Source organism: Rhinolophus ferrumequinum, chromosome 2 (assembly GCF_004115265.2).
Source record: "Rhinolophus ferrumequinum isolate MPI-CBG mRhiFer1 chromosome 2, mRhiFer1_v1.p, whole genome shotgun sequence".
Lineage (NCBI taxonomy): Eukaryota > Metazoa > Chordata > Mammalia > Chiroptera > Rhinolophidae > Rhinolophus > Rhinolophus ferrumequinum.
The window spans coordinates 28,300,164-28,315,861 of NC_046285.1; the positions used below are offsets into that span (position 1 = coordinate 28,300,164).

At 38.0% G+C, this 15,698-nt stretch overlaps 2 protein-coding genes across 2 annotated transcripts in view; one reads left to right on the forward strand and one right to left on the reverse strand.

The window, feature by feature from the left end:
* The window catches only part of ST3GAL6 (ST3 beta-galactoside alpha-2,3-sialyltransferase 6), a 70,394-nt gene extending 69,985 nt beyond the window's left edge, over positions 1-409 (forward strand). The window contains exon 12 of the transcript XR_004421182.1: positions 111-409. The gene's annotated coding sequence lies outside the window, so the exon portion shown is untranslated. The remainder of the gene's footprint in view (positions 1-110) is intronic.
* Positions 410-1,621: 1,212 nt separating this feature from the next.
* The window catches only part of DCBLD2 (discoidin, CUB and LCCL domain containing 2), a 77,076-nt gene continuing 62,999 nt past the window's right edge, over positions 1,622-15,698 (reverse strand). Inside the window, exons 10-16 of the mRNA XM_033088903.1 lie at positions 15,463-15,613; positions 14,616-14,702; positions 14,342-14,467; positions 11,075-11,168; positions 7,679-7,728; positions 4,267-4,404; positions 1,622-3,570 (exon numbers count right to left, since the gene is read on the reverse strand). Coding sequence (XP_032944794.1) covers positions 3,101-3,570; positions 4,267-4,404; positions 7,679-7,728; positions 11,075-11,168; positions 14,342-14,467; positions 14,616-14,702; positions 15,463-15,613 — 1,116 coding nt within the window. The 3' untranslated portion in view covers positions 1,622-3,100. The remainder of the gene's footprint in view (positions 3,571-4,266; positions 4,405-7,678; positions 7,729-11,074; positions 11,169-14,341; positions 14,468-14,615; positions 14,703-15,462; positions 15,614-15,698) is intronic.

Sequence of the window (15,698 nt, forward strand, 5' to 3'; positions counted from 1 at the left end):
TTGACCTGAAAAGTATTTTAATAACCATCCAACTATGATTTAGATTACGCAGTTCAGGGACTTCAAGTTCAGAACCATATGGCAGAGCTAATAGGTACTTTTTTTTTCAGGTAGAGCCTCATTGATTTCTCTTAAGAAGATGTGAAAAGCATAATCTATTCTTTCTAATTGTACCACCTGACATGGTGTTTCTATAGCCCTCTTGCTCTCCAGGTGACAATATGGAGCCAAAGCAAGTAATTACAGCCACTTTCCACTGAATTACAGCCACGTTCATATTTAGAGGAGCTCACTTTCTGCACCCCGCTTGGGGGGAAGGACAAGTGTATACGTGTCATAATTTCAATTACTGTATAAATTCTCTACTTGAACCTTTTCATCAGCGAATAAACCCATTTTTCAATGCAAAGTGCAAATAGTGAAACATGAACTTAAATAACTGGACTAGACCCTGCAAATATAATAGGATCTATTTAGATTTATAGCTTTTAATAAAATATAAATCAGCATTCACAATATCTTCTCTTTAATTGTGCTGGTTCCTAAGATCAAGTAACAGTGAAGTCAGTGTAATTTTATGAAACGTATAGTGGCCACACTTATTGCACCACTGTCTGATTCTACTTTTAAAACTATTAACAGGAAAAAATTTAATCCAATAAACCACAGTGACTTAAGTCTTTTACATGTTTCAAGCAAAGAATAGAAATTCAAGGAAATTTTGTAAAAAAAATGGTTACTTACTTCACATTTTCAGTTGTTACTTGATTGTCTCCAAAGCTGTACATATATATCTGACATATAAATGTAGTAAAAAAACAAAACAAAACCCAAAACTCTAATATGAAAACAAACAACTAAAAGGAAAAGCACAAAACCAGAACAACCCTTTGTATCAGGCTCAGCTCTCACTTGGAAAGTAAAATATGTAAGTAAAAACTAGGTCTCTGTAAAAATTATTGGTAATTAAAGGACAGCACAGTGGCAATATGAATCAAGTCTTAAAACATGCATCACTTAAGAAAACATTTGCTTTTCAAAGAAAAAAAAGTTCCATGGGAGAAATAGGTGCACGCAATTAGACAAAAATAGCAAGCATCTTTTGGGAAAATGAAATAGTTACTAAAAACATTTCTCTTAAAGCTTCAAACAGGCATATGATTTGAGGAAAAGTATATTTTCTGTGTATAAAGGATGAATAAAAAAATAAAGCAATTGGTTTACTCTCTTCCCACCTGAAAGGGGATGACTGCATTAATACATGTGCTTTACACATTCATGTTTTAATGAAAGTTCAACATCTGTGCTTTCTGTTTCAAATATTTCGAAACAAAATATGTATTTTTTTTTTTCAATGAGTAAAATTATGCCTCCAAGTGTATCTGGAAAAGGAAACGCAGATGAAAATAAAACCAACAAAATCATACAACTAGAGGGCAGGGAAGCTGTAGAAATAAAGTTATATTTTGAAGCAGTGTTTTGGATTACTGATCTACTCATGGAAGCAGCAAAATGAAGACTGTTCATCGATAGTCAAATTTAGTAAATTCTGGCAACATCATAATCTGGTGGCCCAGGCCAACAGAAATGACTAGAGCCTAATGGGAAAGTACATTTCAGTATTAAGTCTACAAACTAAGGTTTATAGAAGGGATGTCAAATTATAATCATATGGTCAATTTCTCATGTGTGTTGCCAGTCTAAAGACTTTGCAACATGGTTTTTAAATCATAGGTTAAGAAATTGCAGATGATTTCTATTTCGCCCATCTAAAACTAGTTCTGGGCAAGTGATGACAAAGAAGTTGCCCAGAGGTATCAAAAACTAGACATGACTATTCATGTGCTAGGATGCTGTCACGTCTCTTCTTTAGGTATGATAGAAAGAACTACTCATACCTCTCACCAAACAGACGAGGGCACAGTCACGCAGAGCTGAAGAATACATATTGTGTTTATAGTTCTTGTAATAGTTTACTGTGGAAAACGGAAATTCATAAGTATTTGACTAAAAATAAAAAAATACCTTGATTCAAAGGAAAATCTGTAGATATAAGAGTATAATCAAAGAGGGCCAATTCTGGTTATTTTTTAAAGATAATTTACTTGTATATTACTTCAGAGGAATGACTTTAGCCTTTCACTGTGGCAAATATAAGTGGGTCCCATTTACAGTGTCCACTTGGAAGCCCTCAACTTTTCATAGCTCTCCTAGGAAAAATCCCATTGCAAATAAAGTTGGATGAGAGAGAGAAGATCTCTTGAATATTTTTTTTTGAATTGTAAAGTTCATGTTTCCATGCAGAGAAACAAACTTAGACATTAAAGGGTCTGAATTCATGAGGCTGATAAAACAAGTATCACCCACTGAAAAAACTCAAGATGTTTTATAAACACAAGAGTGGGGCTGGCCACCAACGGCCCCAGGTGGAACAAGCAGCGATGAGACCAGGTCATGTACCATGACTGTTCAAAGCACTTACTTGATAAGAGTGTGAAAAAGTGAAAAATAAATTACCCTGCTCTTTACAAGTCAGAGTTTCCCACCTTTAGCTCTTCCTAAGGAAAAATGAACAAGAGTGTATGACTGCAATGAAAACAACGATTGTATCACGAATTGTGTTTTTTAAACCCAGAAAGCAATATAAGAACAGAAGATAGTACCCACCTTTCACAAAGAGAGCAGAATTTCAAGCCATTAGACATTTCAAGAACAGTACCATGAGTTATTGCCAGTCAGGCTTACAGAGCCATCTCTTGAGTTCATCAATGTACCTGCAGCATTGGTAATAAATACTTACTCTCAGTGATTTTCAATTTCTTTGAAGTGCACAGTAGGGAGCTTTTTCTGTATTAAAAAATAGTGTTTTACAGTAGTAACAAACAGGATGTTCGAAATCTAACAGGCAAGCAGTAATTGTGCCACAATAACACTTGCAAAGCAAGATGGCAAGATTAGTAGTTTCCTGTACCTCGGTCATCACATTTCCCCCAACCACATCCGTGACAGATATGTAATACATTCTATATAATACTACCACTAATAGAAAAAAAAAGGCCATGTGCTTTCAAACGATGCTTGGTAAAAAGCAGCATCACCTTCAAAGGATTTCTTGAAAAGCATCACTGTCACCATCCCTCCCTGCTCCTGATACCTCCTGCGTGCTCTGTGGCACCTGGTACACCAATTCATCTGGGGTACTCGGACCTGGCTTCCCACCTTTTGGGGTGTCATACTGGGCCCGGGCTGAGGAGCAGCTGTCAGTCCTGGAGAGAAGGGTGTTGTACGTTCCCACTAAAGGAGGAGGTTGGTTCCCTGTAGCTTTGAAAGTGGATGTCGAGGGCAGACCAACTGAAGCTGTGGGGTGCCCTGATATATCCATGAAGATTGGGGTTGCATACTCAGGCCCAGTAATTGGGAGTGGTTCAGCATAGGCATGATAAACTTCTTGCACTGGGGAGTTGTAAGGGTCTAGATCAGCATAGCCTGTTTCTTTTCCTTCTTCGGGTTTAAAGGTAGACCTCTGATGAAGTGTGCCAACAATTCCTCCCACAAGCGGCTGTGCATACTCTGGATATCGTAAAAGATAAACAGAAGAGTTACCACATTCACACGGGGATTGTACAGTTTGGGGTGGCAGCTGCAGGCTTACACCAAAAGCAAACACTTCGTCGTGGCACTTCTGTCGCTATCAACACAGACCTATGGATTTCCTTGTAAGAACCAACTTCCAAATCTTGTATCTCCTAGTAATAAGTCAATATGCCAGAAAGCCTCATTCATGTAATTTTGCACAAACAGTGTTCATGTCCTTCAGATTTATAGACAGTCTTTCATTAGAAAAGACACTTACCATTATTGGAATAATATTCGTTTTAGAATACAATTTCAGAGACTTTTTTTTCTTTTCAAGTATGAGGAAATGTTTAAGATAAAATGCAACGTAGGTTAATAGGATAAATACTGTAAGACTTGCCATGTCTTTCCTGCTCTTCTTTTAACACCCTCATACCCCCAATAAAACTAAACAAAACTCCAGGTAAACTGACACAAAATGCCCGAGTTTTTAGAAACAAGTGCTCCAATTTTATGGACAGAACATCTGAGGCATGGAAATGACTTTTTCAAGGTCATCTGTTCTAGCTTTGGAAAAGAGCTCCTCTTTCACACATGAAAAAGATCAAAGATACCGCAAACCCCAAAGCACTTGACTGCAAACAGCAGTTTCTCCCTCTACCTCCTGGCTGATGGCTGCCAAGGAGTTACCTGCAGAGTCAGTTTGCAGCACTGTGGTCACTTCTCTTGGACTCAGGTGATTGACTTCACTGCTGCTATAGCGAACTGGGGTTTCCTCGTGTTCCACTGATTTGGCCGGGAAAAACTGCTTCATTCCTTTCCACCAACCTTCATTGTGATTGAAAGCAAAAGAGACCGTTAAATAAAAACCTGTCTGATATGATAACAGAAATAACAGAGAGAAATCCGATTGAAGTCATTTCCGTAAAAAATATCTATACAAACCAGCCTTTATGTGCAAGCTTTCCTTATTATGTTAAAATACACATGTAATGTAAAATTTACCATCTTAACCACTTTGAAGCGTATAGTTCAGTGATATTAAATATATTCACGCTGTTGTGCAACCATCATCACCATCCATCTCCGTGACTCTTTTCATCTGTACAACGGTAACTCTATTAAACATTAACTGCCTAGTCTCCCCTCCCCACAGCCCCTGGCAACCACCATTCTACTTTCTATCTTAATGATTTTGACTATTCTAAGGAACTCATGAGTGGAATGATGCAGTATTTGTCTTTTGGGGACTGGTTTATTTCACTTAGCATAACGTCTTCAAGGTACATCCATGTTGTAGCATATTGCAGAACTTCCTTTTCAAGGCTAAATAATATTTCATTGTGTGTGTGTGTGTGTATCTCACATGTTACATATCCATCCATCAGTCGATGGACATATGGGTTGCTTCCAAATTTTAATTGTTGTGAATAACACTGCTATGAACACGGGTATACAAATACCTCTTTTGAGATCCTACTTTTAATTATTTTGGGTATATACCCAGAAGTGGAATTGTTGGATCATATGGTAATTCTATTTTTAATTTTTTGAGGAACCACCATACTGGTTTACACAGCAGCTGTTAACATATTACATTCCCACCAATGGTGCACAAGGGTTCCAATTTCTCCACATCTTCACCAACACTTCCTTTGTTTTTTTGATAGGTGCCATCCTAACGGGTGTGAGGTATCTCATTATAGTTTTGATATTCATTTCCCTAAAGATTAGTGATGCCAAGCATCTTTTCATGTGCTTATTGGCCATTTGTATGTATTCTTCGGAAAAATGTCTATTCCTTTGCGCCCATTTTTTAATCGAGTTGTTTGTTTTCTGGCTTTGAGTTTTAAAAGTTCCCTATATATTCTGGATATTAATCTTTCATAAGATATATGATTTGTGAATATCTTCTCTCATTCTGTGGGTTGTCTTTTTACTCTGTGGATGGTGTCTTTCGATATACAAAATTAAAACATTTTCATGACGTCCATTTTGTCTATTTTTTCTTTTGTTATCTGAGCATTTGGTGTCCTGTCAAAGAAATCACTGCCAAATGCAATGTTGTGAAGCTTTTGTCCTATGTTTTTTCCTAAGAGTTTTACTGTTTTAGGTTTTACATTTTAGTCTTAGATCCACTTTAAGTTACTTTTTGTATATGGTGTCCGAATAAGGTCCAACTTCATTCTTTTGCATGTGGATATCCAGTTTTTCCAACACCGTTCGTTGAAAATACTGTCCTTTCCCCAATGAATGTCTTGGCACCTTTGTCAAAAAATCACTTGTGAGGGCTTATTTCTGGGCTCTCTATTCTATTCCATTGGTCTCTATGTCTGTCTTTATGCCACTACCACACAGTTTTGATTACTGTAGCTTTGCAGTAATTTTTGAAATCAGGAAGTGTGAGTCTTCCAGTTTTGTTTTTTCAAGATTGTTTTGGCTCTCTGGTATCCTTAAAATTCCATATGAATTTCAGGATGGACTTTTCTATTTCTGCAAAAATTTCACTGGGATTTTGATAGGGATTCCTACTGAATCTGTAGATTGCTTTGGGTAGTATTGACATGTTAACAATATTAAGTCTTCCAATCCCTGAACACAGGATGTATTTCCATTCATGTCTTTTAAGATTTCTTTAAGCAATTTTTTATAGTTTTCATTGTTTAAGTCTTTTCCCTTTTAGGTTAATTCTTAAGTATTTTGTTCTCTTTGATGCTATTGTAAATGGAATTGCTTTTGTAATTTCCTTTTCAGTGTTGATTGTTCGTGTATAGAAATGCAACTGATTTTTGTGTGTTGACTTTGTATCCTGCTACTTTGCTGAATTCATTTATTAGTTTCTAACAGTTTTTTTGTGGAATCTTTAAGGTTTAGCTCTTCTTCAAATGTTTGGCAGAATTTACCAGTGAGCCGTCATGTCTAGGACTTTTCTCTGTTGGGAGATTTTTGATTATTGATTCAATCTCCTTACTAGTTATAGGTCTATTCAGATTTTCCATTTCTTCGTGATTTAGTGTTGATCGGTTTTGTGTTTCTAAGAATTTGTATATTTCATCTAGGTTATCCAATTTTTTGGTGTGTGATTGTTCATAGTATTGTCTTATAATTCTTTTCATTTCTGTAGAATTGGTAGTCTCCAATTTCATTTCTGATTTTAGTAAGTTGAATCTTCTCTTTTTTAATGCATCTAGTTAACAGTTTGTCCATTTTGTTGATCTTTTGAAGAACTGACGTTTCGTTTCATTGATTTTTCTTTATTGTTTTCCTATTCTCTATTTTGTTGCTCTCTAATCTTTATTATTTCCTTCCTTATAGTACCTTTGGGTTTAGTTTGTTCTTTTTCTCTTTTCTTAAGTTGTTCAAGATTATTTTTTGCTTTGATAGAATATCCAGTGCAAAGCAGACATAGTAGAAATCTCTATCAAAAGCATATACAGAAGCAGATCACTGTGGTGCAGCCCTATAGTTTGTTTGTTATAGGGGTGGTTTTTAATAAATTTTTCTCAAAAAATTACTTTCCAAGATACACCCTGGGGGATTAGCAGCACGTGATTAGCTCCTACTACTGCTCTTTCCTACGCTGGTCACAGGGGTGAACTCTTGGTTCCTAACACTTGTTCAAGACTAGGAAGTGGGAGACACACAGGGGGCCTCTGGTGTCAATTGCTGCAATCTGCCACCTGCCACTGCCACACAGAGGAGGACTATTCAGAAGGTGACAACACATCATGATAGACTTCATGAATTCCTAAACTGCTGAGTAGCCTTGGTAAATATGCCAAGCAGAGTAAAAAATCAAACTGTTACCAGGACCACAATCCTTTGCTTCTCACACAGGACTTAAAGAAAGCTGGCCTCTTCAAGAGAAACAGATACATGGGACAAACTGAACAAGTTTTCCAGAAAAAAAATAATTACTATTCCATTGCTTATTGACTATAACAGATTTTACAGAAAAGTAAATATGATCAGAACAGGAGGAATGCCATTTTTCTAACAGTGCTGGGAGTTTAAGTGATCCTGAAAACAACTTTCCTCTTTCACTACTGTCACCTGGAGGGGGGACTTCACTGACGGAAAGAGATGCAAAGTCATGAGTTACCTGCCCGGTCCCAGTAAGGTAAATCATAGGTGCCCTCAGTTTTTTTCTTTCTGGAAAAATACAGGAAAAAAAGTTAGCAAATAAAGTGAATTCACTTGTAAGATAGCTCTGAAATGGCAGGATAAACACGAAAGTTAATAATTAGTCAAGAGCACACATTTCTACTTGTTGATTTCATTTGACTTTGTCGAGATTCATAAATTCTGGACTCTCAATAAGTATTAAACTGTCTCCTGAGATAGTTATCTTCTTACCCTGCTATTTCAAAAGAAATAAAGGAATAAAACAGGCTCAGTCTGTAGATAAAAAGACTGAATCAAATGAAAGACTCAGCCCTGACATGTGGGTTTTTATGGAGAAATTACGTTAGCTCGGATTTGGTTTCAAATACAAAATTGGCAAATCAACCAATTCACAAAGTTCATAGAACAACAAAAATCCCCACACTTTCTTTTGCACTGCTATTTTTTCCAACTTCCTGCTCTTCTTCTCCAGTCCTTTATCCCGGAGAAGTTTCAAGTGTCATATACCCTTAGTTGCACAGACTGAATTCCCCAACCATCCAGGATGAGTCAACTGTGTCACTAACAGTGACAGAGAGAGGAAAATAGGATTCTCCAGGCCTGGGAGCTGAGAGCCACATGTACAACCACGAAGAGTCTCCCTCGTCCGACCCTCGCAATTCTGACATATCCTCCCAGGAGAAATCTCCCTTCCCCCCATTAAGAATTATTCTCTACCAAGAGCCTGTTGCGAAGGAAAAAACCAAGCAAACGAAAGGACGTTTTCTGATTCAAGCACGTAAATCTAATTAAACCGGGTGCTTTGCAAGCCAAAGAGAAAGCAGAAATTATTGTAGTGTAACGAGGAGGACAAGCCGGTTATGAGATTTGCGCAAGATCACAAACGTGGCTTTCTACAAGAGCCCGAGCCACGTGCTTTTCCTACTTGGAAACATTCTTCTCCAGGATTGGACTGTTTTTAATATTAATATTAAAAACTTTCTCAATTGAGAGTCTGGCTGTATTTAAAATACAATTATTTCATTATTCCAAAGTACAGTATAATGTAAAATTTGTGGAAGAGATGGTAGGTGCTGAAGCTGTTAAAAACTGAAATGTAAAAAAAATACTAAAATGCTGGTTTAATAATTAAGTACTTTTCTCCTTGAAAATCCTCTAATTACCATAAGACTTCCACATAAAAGGAAACTAATAATCTTTTCTGAACAGAAGTTGGATGCTCTGTATGGCTAGGACAATTCATTGAACAGTATGGTTATTAGCCAAGGGTTGTACTATGAGAGATTTTCTATAATCTCAAGTAACAAAGCTTCAGGTTAGTTATTCATTACATGTATAGTGCTTGGAACAGTGCATGGCATGGGTTAAGGAGTCAGTAAGTTGCAGCTGTTTTTATTATTGTATTATTCTCCTCCTCACTATTTTCCATAGCCCTTTCATGGCATCTCCTCCTTTACTCCTTGTCATGAAGCCCACTGTCAGCTACCATGCTCAGAAGTTTCAACTACCATGCTCAGAAGTAACTTCAGTTCTGCAGCTCAGACCTTTTGTCCTGAGCAGACATGTATTCCTCCTGCCTCCTGGGAGTCTGAATGTCCGCAGGGGTCCTTAAACACCACCCCAGACTGAAGCCCAAACTTGCTTCCTGCCTCCCTCTCATCAACTCTCCTCCCCAAGAGTCAGCCCAGGGCCCCTGGGCTTTAACCGCAGTGGATGAGACTATACCGGCTGACCAGACGCTCAGAGGCAGCCGTGGTAAAGAGCCCGGCTCTTCAGCCACATCCCAAACTCCACTCTGCTGCGTACTGGCCAGGCGACCTTGGGCAAGTTATTTAAGCTATCTCACTTTCTTCTTCTGTAAAATGGGATTTGTAACAGTACATTTTTCATAGGTTTTGAGGATTAAATTAGTTCAAACATGGAAAGCATGTAAAGTAACACCTACAATCAGCATTTTGTTTTTTTGTGAAAATTAGCTGTTGCTGCTGTTCTCATCGTTCTATTGTTGCCTTCCGGTCCGCTGAGAGCATTGCGAGCTTTCTTTCTTGGCCTTTCCTAACGCTTTCGCCCTCCTCTTTTCCTTACTGCCCTCACACTAACTTGTCAGGTCTCTGCTCAGACAGCCTTCCCAGCACCATGAACCCGGAATGCGCTGGGATCCATGTGGGTCCCACAGCCGACAGTTTCCTGCACTGTATTCTCTTCCATTCTGTAAGCTCTGGGGGTCACCACTGGACTCCCCACACACGGCTCAACACTTGGCACAGGAAGGAGCTCAGGTCTTTGTTGAATGGCTGATCAAATGAAGTCAGTGTCTTGCTCTACCAAACCTCTCCTCCTGCTCTGTGAATTCAGCTCATGACATCTCTACTGGTCCAACTGCACAAGCCAGAAGCTTCAGATCATCCTAGATCCCTCCTACTTCCTCCACATGACAGTTCGTCACGCATCCCAACACTGCCACTGGGACCGCTCTCCCCCGCCATCTGGCTCCCTTTCCTAGACTGGCTGTGCTACATTCCTGCATGGCCGTCGTACTTTCCTAATTCATCTCGCTGCTGCTTCTACTCTCTCCTCTTCAATCCATCCTTCAAACTCCTGCCACTATCTTTCTACAAACATCTGATTAATACCACCTGTGTGCCTAACACTCTTCAATGATTTCCCCATCTACGGAATGAAATTCAAATTTCTCTCCCCCAGAAAGCCCTCCCGGCTCCTGGCCCAGGCTGCATTTCTAGGGTGACTTCTCAGTGCTCTCCTGTGCCAAACCCAAACGAGATGACTCACTATTCTGCCTGCATCCCACACCTCTGTGCCTTCACTCAAGCAACTCCCTCAGTCTGGGCCATTCCTTACCTTCCACCATCTCCAAATTCAACTCCTTCTTTTTGGTAAAACATGCAAACTTGAAACATGCACTCCTCTTTCTTGAAGAGAAGTTTTCAGGTAACGCTCATGGTTCTTGCATATGTGTTCCCCAGTATTTCATACATAACTTACCAGACTGTATTATAGTTCCTTATTTTGTGCGAGTCCACCCTGCTAAACACCTTGGAGACAGGAATTGTGTTTCATTGTTTCAGTATGTATTACTAATCACCTCTTATGTGTCAGACACTGTTCTTATTAATGTGTCTATTCCAGCATGCACTGCAGAATTGGATACAATAAAGGTACTCAGTAACTGACTGTGTAACGGAACGTATTTTTTTCTGTGAATAAAGAAGAAACATGTATTTTTACTTTAATGACTATCTTAACTCTCCCTCCCAAAAAGATGACTGGTAGTTCATCTTCTATACTTGGTTCGTGTTTCGCATTGGGCACCGTCCCCTCCAGGACCAGTTAGGCGGATCGGTGACGCCCTCACCTGTTTCTCCAATGCCAGGCGCAGACCGACACGAGGATGAGAGCGGTGAGGAGCATGACCAGCACAGGCACCAGGACTGCGGCCAAGGCTACGTCTGAAACAGACCAGAGCAGCAATCAGGACGGGAAAGAATCAAAAGGAAATATAGCAGCCTTCAAAGCTTTCTATCTCAAAAGATACCAGAAATAGTATTTACAAAATGAGACTGGGCATGAGTTGGCCACTGTAGAAGCTTTCATGGATACATGAAACTTTGTCATATTACTTGTTCCATCTTCGTATTACGTTAACATTTTTCATAGTAACTTTATAAATCACCAAGACAATGACTGAAAGACAAATGGTAAATTGAGAAAATGTATTTTCTGCATCTGTGATAAAGGGTTACTAAAACACATGAGATATAATAGAAGTCAAAAACAAATGACAGAAAAATTGGCAAGATGAATGACATTAAAAAAATCAAGTGACCATTCAACATGTTAGCCTCGCTAGTAATCAGAGAAACAGAAGCTAAAACAAGAATAAGATGCTATGGGATGGCCGGATGGCTCAGTTGGTTAGAGGGTGAGCTCTGAACAAAAGGGTTGATGGTTCGATTCCCACATGGGCCAGTGAGCTGCGCCCTCCACAACTAGAATGAAGAACAACTACTTGGAGCTGATGGGCCCTGGAGAAACACACTGTTCCCCAATATTCACCAATAAAATTAAAAAAAAAAAAAACACAATAATAAGATGCTACCTCTGCTTATCAAATTGGAAAATATTTAAAAGAAGTAATTGTTGAAGAGGATATTAGGAAACATATTTTTATGGGAATATAAATTGATCTATTCTGTATTATTTTGAGGCAACAAGTATAAAACCCTATTGCTTGGTGATTCCATATCTAGAATTTATTATTAGGACAAAATTAAGATGACATTCAAAGATGTATCTTTAAAGAGGTTTGCTTCTGTATCTGCAGAAGACTGAAAAAGTGGAAATAATCCAAATGCCCAACAATGAAAGGGAATAAGTACATCATGGTAGCTTCCTTATACTGGTAGTAAAATATTACCCAGCCAATGGAGATGATGTTGCAACATCATGGTACAATACTTATAGACAGGGGAAGTTAACAATGGACTATTAAGTATAGAAAGCCACTATATCAACAGGGCAGAAACCAACACAATGCAGGAGCCTGCTGGGAGTAGGAGGTCATTTAATCCCCTTATACTCACTTCAGGTAGTAGTCTGGACCCAGTTAATAGTCTGCCTAAGGTTATTTGGGGCAGAGGTTCTTCCTTCATCTGTCAAACCCCTCTTGGCCATCAAGATGATAGACAATAGTAGCAACTGCTGGTTGCTACCGGGGGCAAAGGGCCAGACACTGTGTCAGGCCTGACTTGGGGGAGCTTATTTACTCCTTATAAGTGTACAGAGAGAAAGAGGCTGACAACACAGGAGAGGAAGATAATGAGCAATAACTTGAGACCTCTGAGGAGCTGGATGGATGAGAACTAGGGCAGAGGTGAAGTGATCAGCCTTGGGCAGTACAAGGAACCTCCCTTTTTTACTTCAGTGGACAGAGGGTACAGGTGAGTGTGTAGTTTCCACAAAAAGGAGTTTCCTCCTAATAGCTTCTACTTTCTTTGCGAAGTTCACGAGGTACTGAAAGTGACTGAAGATCTCTGGGTCAAGGGTTTAAAAAATATGGAGAAGTGACTATTGAGAACAGACAGAAGAGCCAACCAGGGAAACAGAGCTGATGCTGAGGGCCCCAGTGAGGGAGGAACTGGAAGTTACAGTGGCACGAAACTGACTATGACATGCTTTTCTCCAGCATCTCTCTCAGCCTGGATGTAAAAATGGAGAAAGGAGAAGGGCATAAAACAGAAATCATGACTCAGGCTAGAAAGTACTAAGAATTCAGAGAGGTAAATGTGCTTTTTTATCCCTAAAATTTGTGAAATTGGAGACAGAATAGTCAAGTTCAGATGGCTACAGTTTGATTTAACCAGAGGCTTTAAAACATCTGCTTAGTTTTGAAAAATAATAAAAAGTCTATACATCACAGTCCCAGAGAAAGGAAGACGAGTTCTTCAATTAAAAAGACCTGGTCATTCTTTCTTATTCATTTTAAGCTTACCAGGATCCTAGTTCTGGGAGAAAATTCTTTAAGGACACATTTAATTTGGAGATTTATGATTCTATAATCAGATTTTAAGATGAGCAATACTTTTAAATGACGGGCCCTCCATCCAGGCATGTGGTCTGGGGTCCTGCCTAAACACATGCCTTCTGCAAACTGGTAAGAAGCTCTCTCTGTGGATGCTAAGATCTCTTGGCTCTGAGAACTCTTGCTTCTCTCTAGATTTTCCTGCAGCATGAGAAAGAAATTGATCTGTTTGGAAATAATTTAGAAGATAGGAAAGAAACTGACACATGGGAAGTTGGAGAAAGTTATCTGAATCCAGGCAAATTTTCAGAAAATGAGAATGATTACAGTTCTATGTGGCACAAGTCACTCTGAATGAATGGCTTTCTCTTCTCCTCGCTCTTGAAATGAGTGTGCTTTATTTATCTGCCAACACTGAGACTAATTCCTCGAGGACACTGATGCTTTTCTTCCTGTATTCCACTGAAATTGTTTTTCCACAACTAATAAATCAAAGAACTATTATGTTTTGTATATGTTAATACTTATTTAACACTAATAACAAAACTTGAAAGTAAATTCTATGAAAACATTATACTTACAATCTGAAAAATTATAAATGTTAACATTTTTAAAGAGACCGAAGTTTTTTTATGAATATGTTAACGCAGAGTATTTTTTTTTAAAGTATTAGTTTTCACCCAAACTTGTTTTTTTCCCCTCTTCTCTTTTTGCCATCAAGTTCCCTATCCAGCAAATTAACATGTAGTCAGGAAAAAAAGGCTTGTTTCCTGCTATGGTTTTAATTATTTCTAGAAATATTTCTAGGCATGACACTCCACATGTTTAGCTGTAGAGAGACAAAAATCGCAAGAGGAGGCCTGGTATACAGCAGCCATCTCTAAATATTTAAAGAACAATTCTACATGGTACCAGAGAATAAAACTTAGAGCAATGCATTTTTTTTCCCTAAGAAAGGGAATCAATTTTTTTTGCTATACTTAAAAAATTACAACATAGAGGAAAAGAAACTGAGGGTTTAACAGCTACACATATCATTGAAACTTAAAGACAAAATAGAACAGTACTACATAACAGGTGTGAATGTTTGGTTTTTCCTACCTTTGGTTACATTTGGAGTTACAGTAGTGTTTTTGATATCAGGAGTGGCAGTTGTTTGTTCTGTCTGTACAGGAAATTCATTGCTACTGCGAGGTTGTAGTGGTTGAATAAATTTTGGGGCACGACCTTGAAAAAAGTTTTAAAAACTCTTTATTCTTTTATGTATGTCAACTTGATTAAAATAAAGTTACTGTAAAATGCTTTTAACATATTTATGAAAAATTATACCACAAATCCAGGGAATATCAAATTCTCACATTTAAAGGAGACCTACCTTTGGCTATTTTTGGAGGAGCTGTAGTGTTTTTGAGGTCATTGCTGTTCCGAGGAGGTGGAGGTTGAGTAAGTTTTGGAGGACGACCTTGAAAAATAGTTTAGAAAAATTTACACACTTTGTTTATAAAAATCATAGTTAAAACTGTAATTTTCAACGCACAGTAATTTTAAATCTTAGAAATAAATATGTCAGAAGGCTAAATATACTTTGCATTAAATGTACAAATATGCTGGGATTTCTCAATTTTGCAATAATTACATTGTCGTCGAGTCACCTCAGGAAAGAGAATAATGGGGAGGCAGATGATGTTGAACTCCAAAGCTGTAAAGTGCCGACACAATTTGATATACCACCCCCCCGTTCATTTAATAAATATATATGAGGGCCCACTATGTATCAGGCACTGAGGTAGTTCTTAAGGATACAACAAAAACCAAAATCAAATATTATATAACATTGGAGGAAGTTGTTCCCACTTTTAATTTAAAGTAAAAGTCACTTGGACCAAGGTTACTATTATAATCATCAGTGCTTATGTGATACAAATATTATATTACATGAGACCTGATTAAAAATTATTACTAAGATTGAGACTAGGTTTGGAAAGCAGTCTCATTACATCATCTCATCAACAATGTTCTCTCTCCTACTTGTAATCTTAGAAATTATTTTGATATCTAACTTTTTAATAGGATAACTATTTCCTTTTAAAAATCCCTTTAAGAAGGTATTATAATCAGAGGTCAAACACTCACATTATTATTAATACATTCTCTGAGAACAGCACTTTGCATTTTTAATAATTCCAGAAAAATAACCTGTCTTAAACATACTGTTGCTTTACCTTTAGAAACAGACTGACATCCAAGCAGTTCCACTTTCATTGCAATTTTGTGCTGCCATTCGGTAGGATTCACTCTAATAAAACGTGCAATAATTGGTGGCAAAAAGTTATTACGCACATCCTGGTGATAATCTTTGTTTCCTTGAAATATCTTTAAAAAACAACAAAAAATTGGTACTTTACATCAACAGAGGCCAGGGCTAAATTGCTCCACTGAAACATGTTTTTGTTTTTTT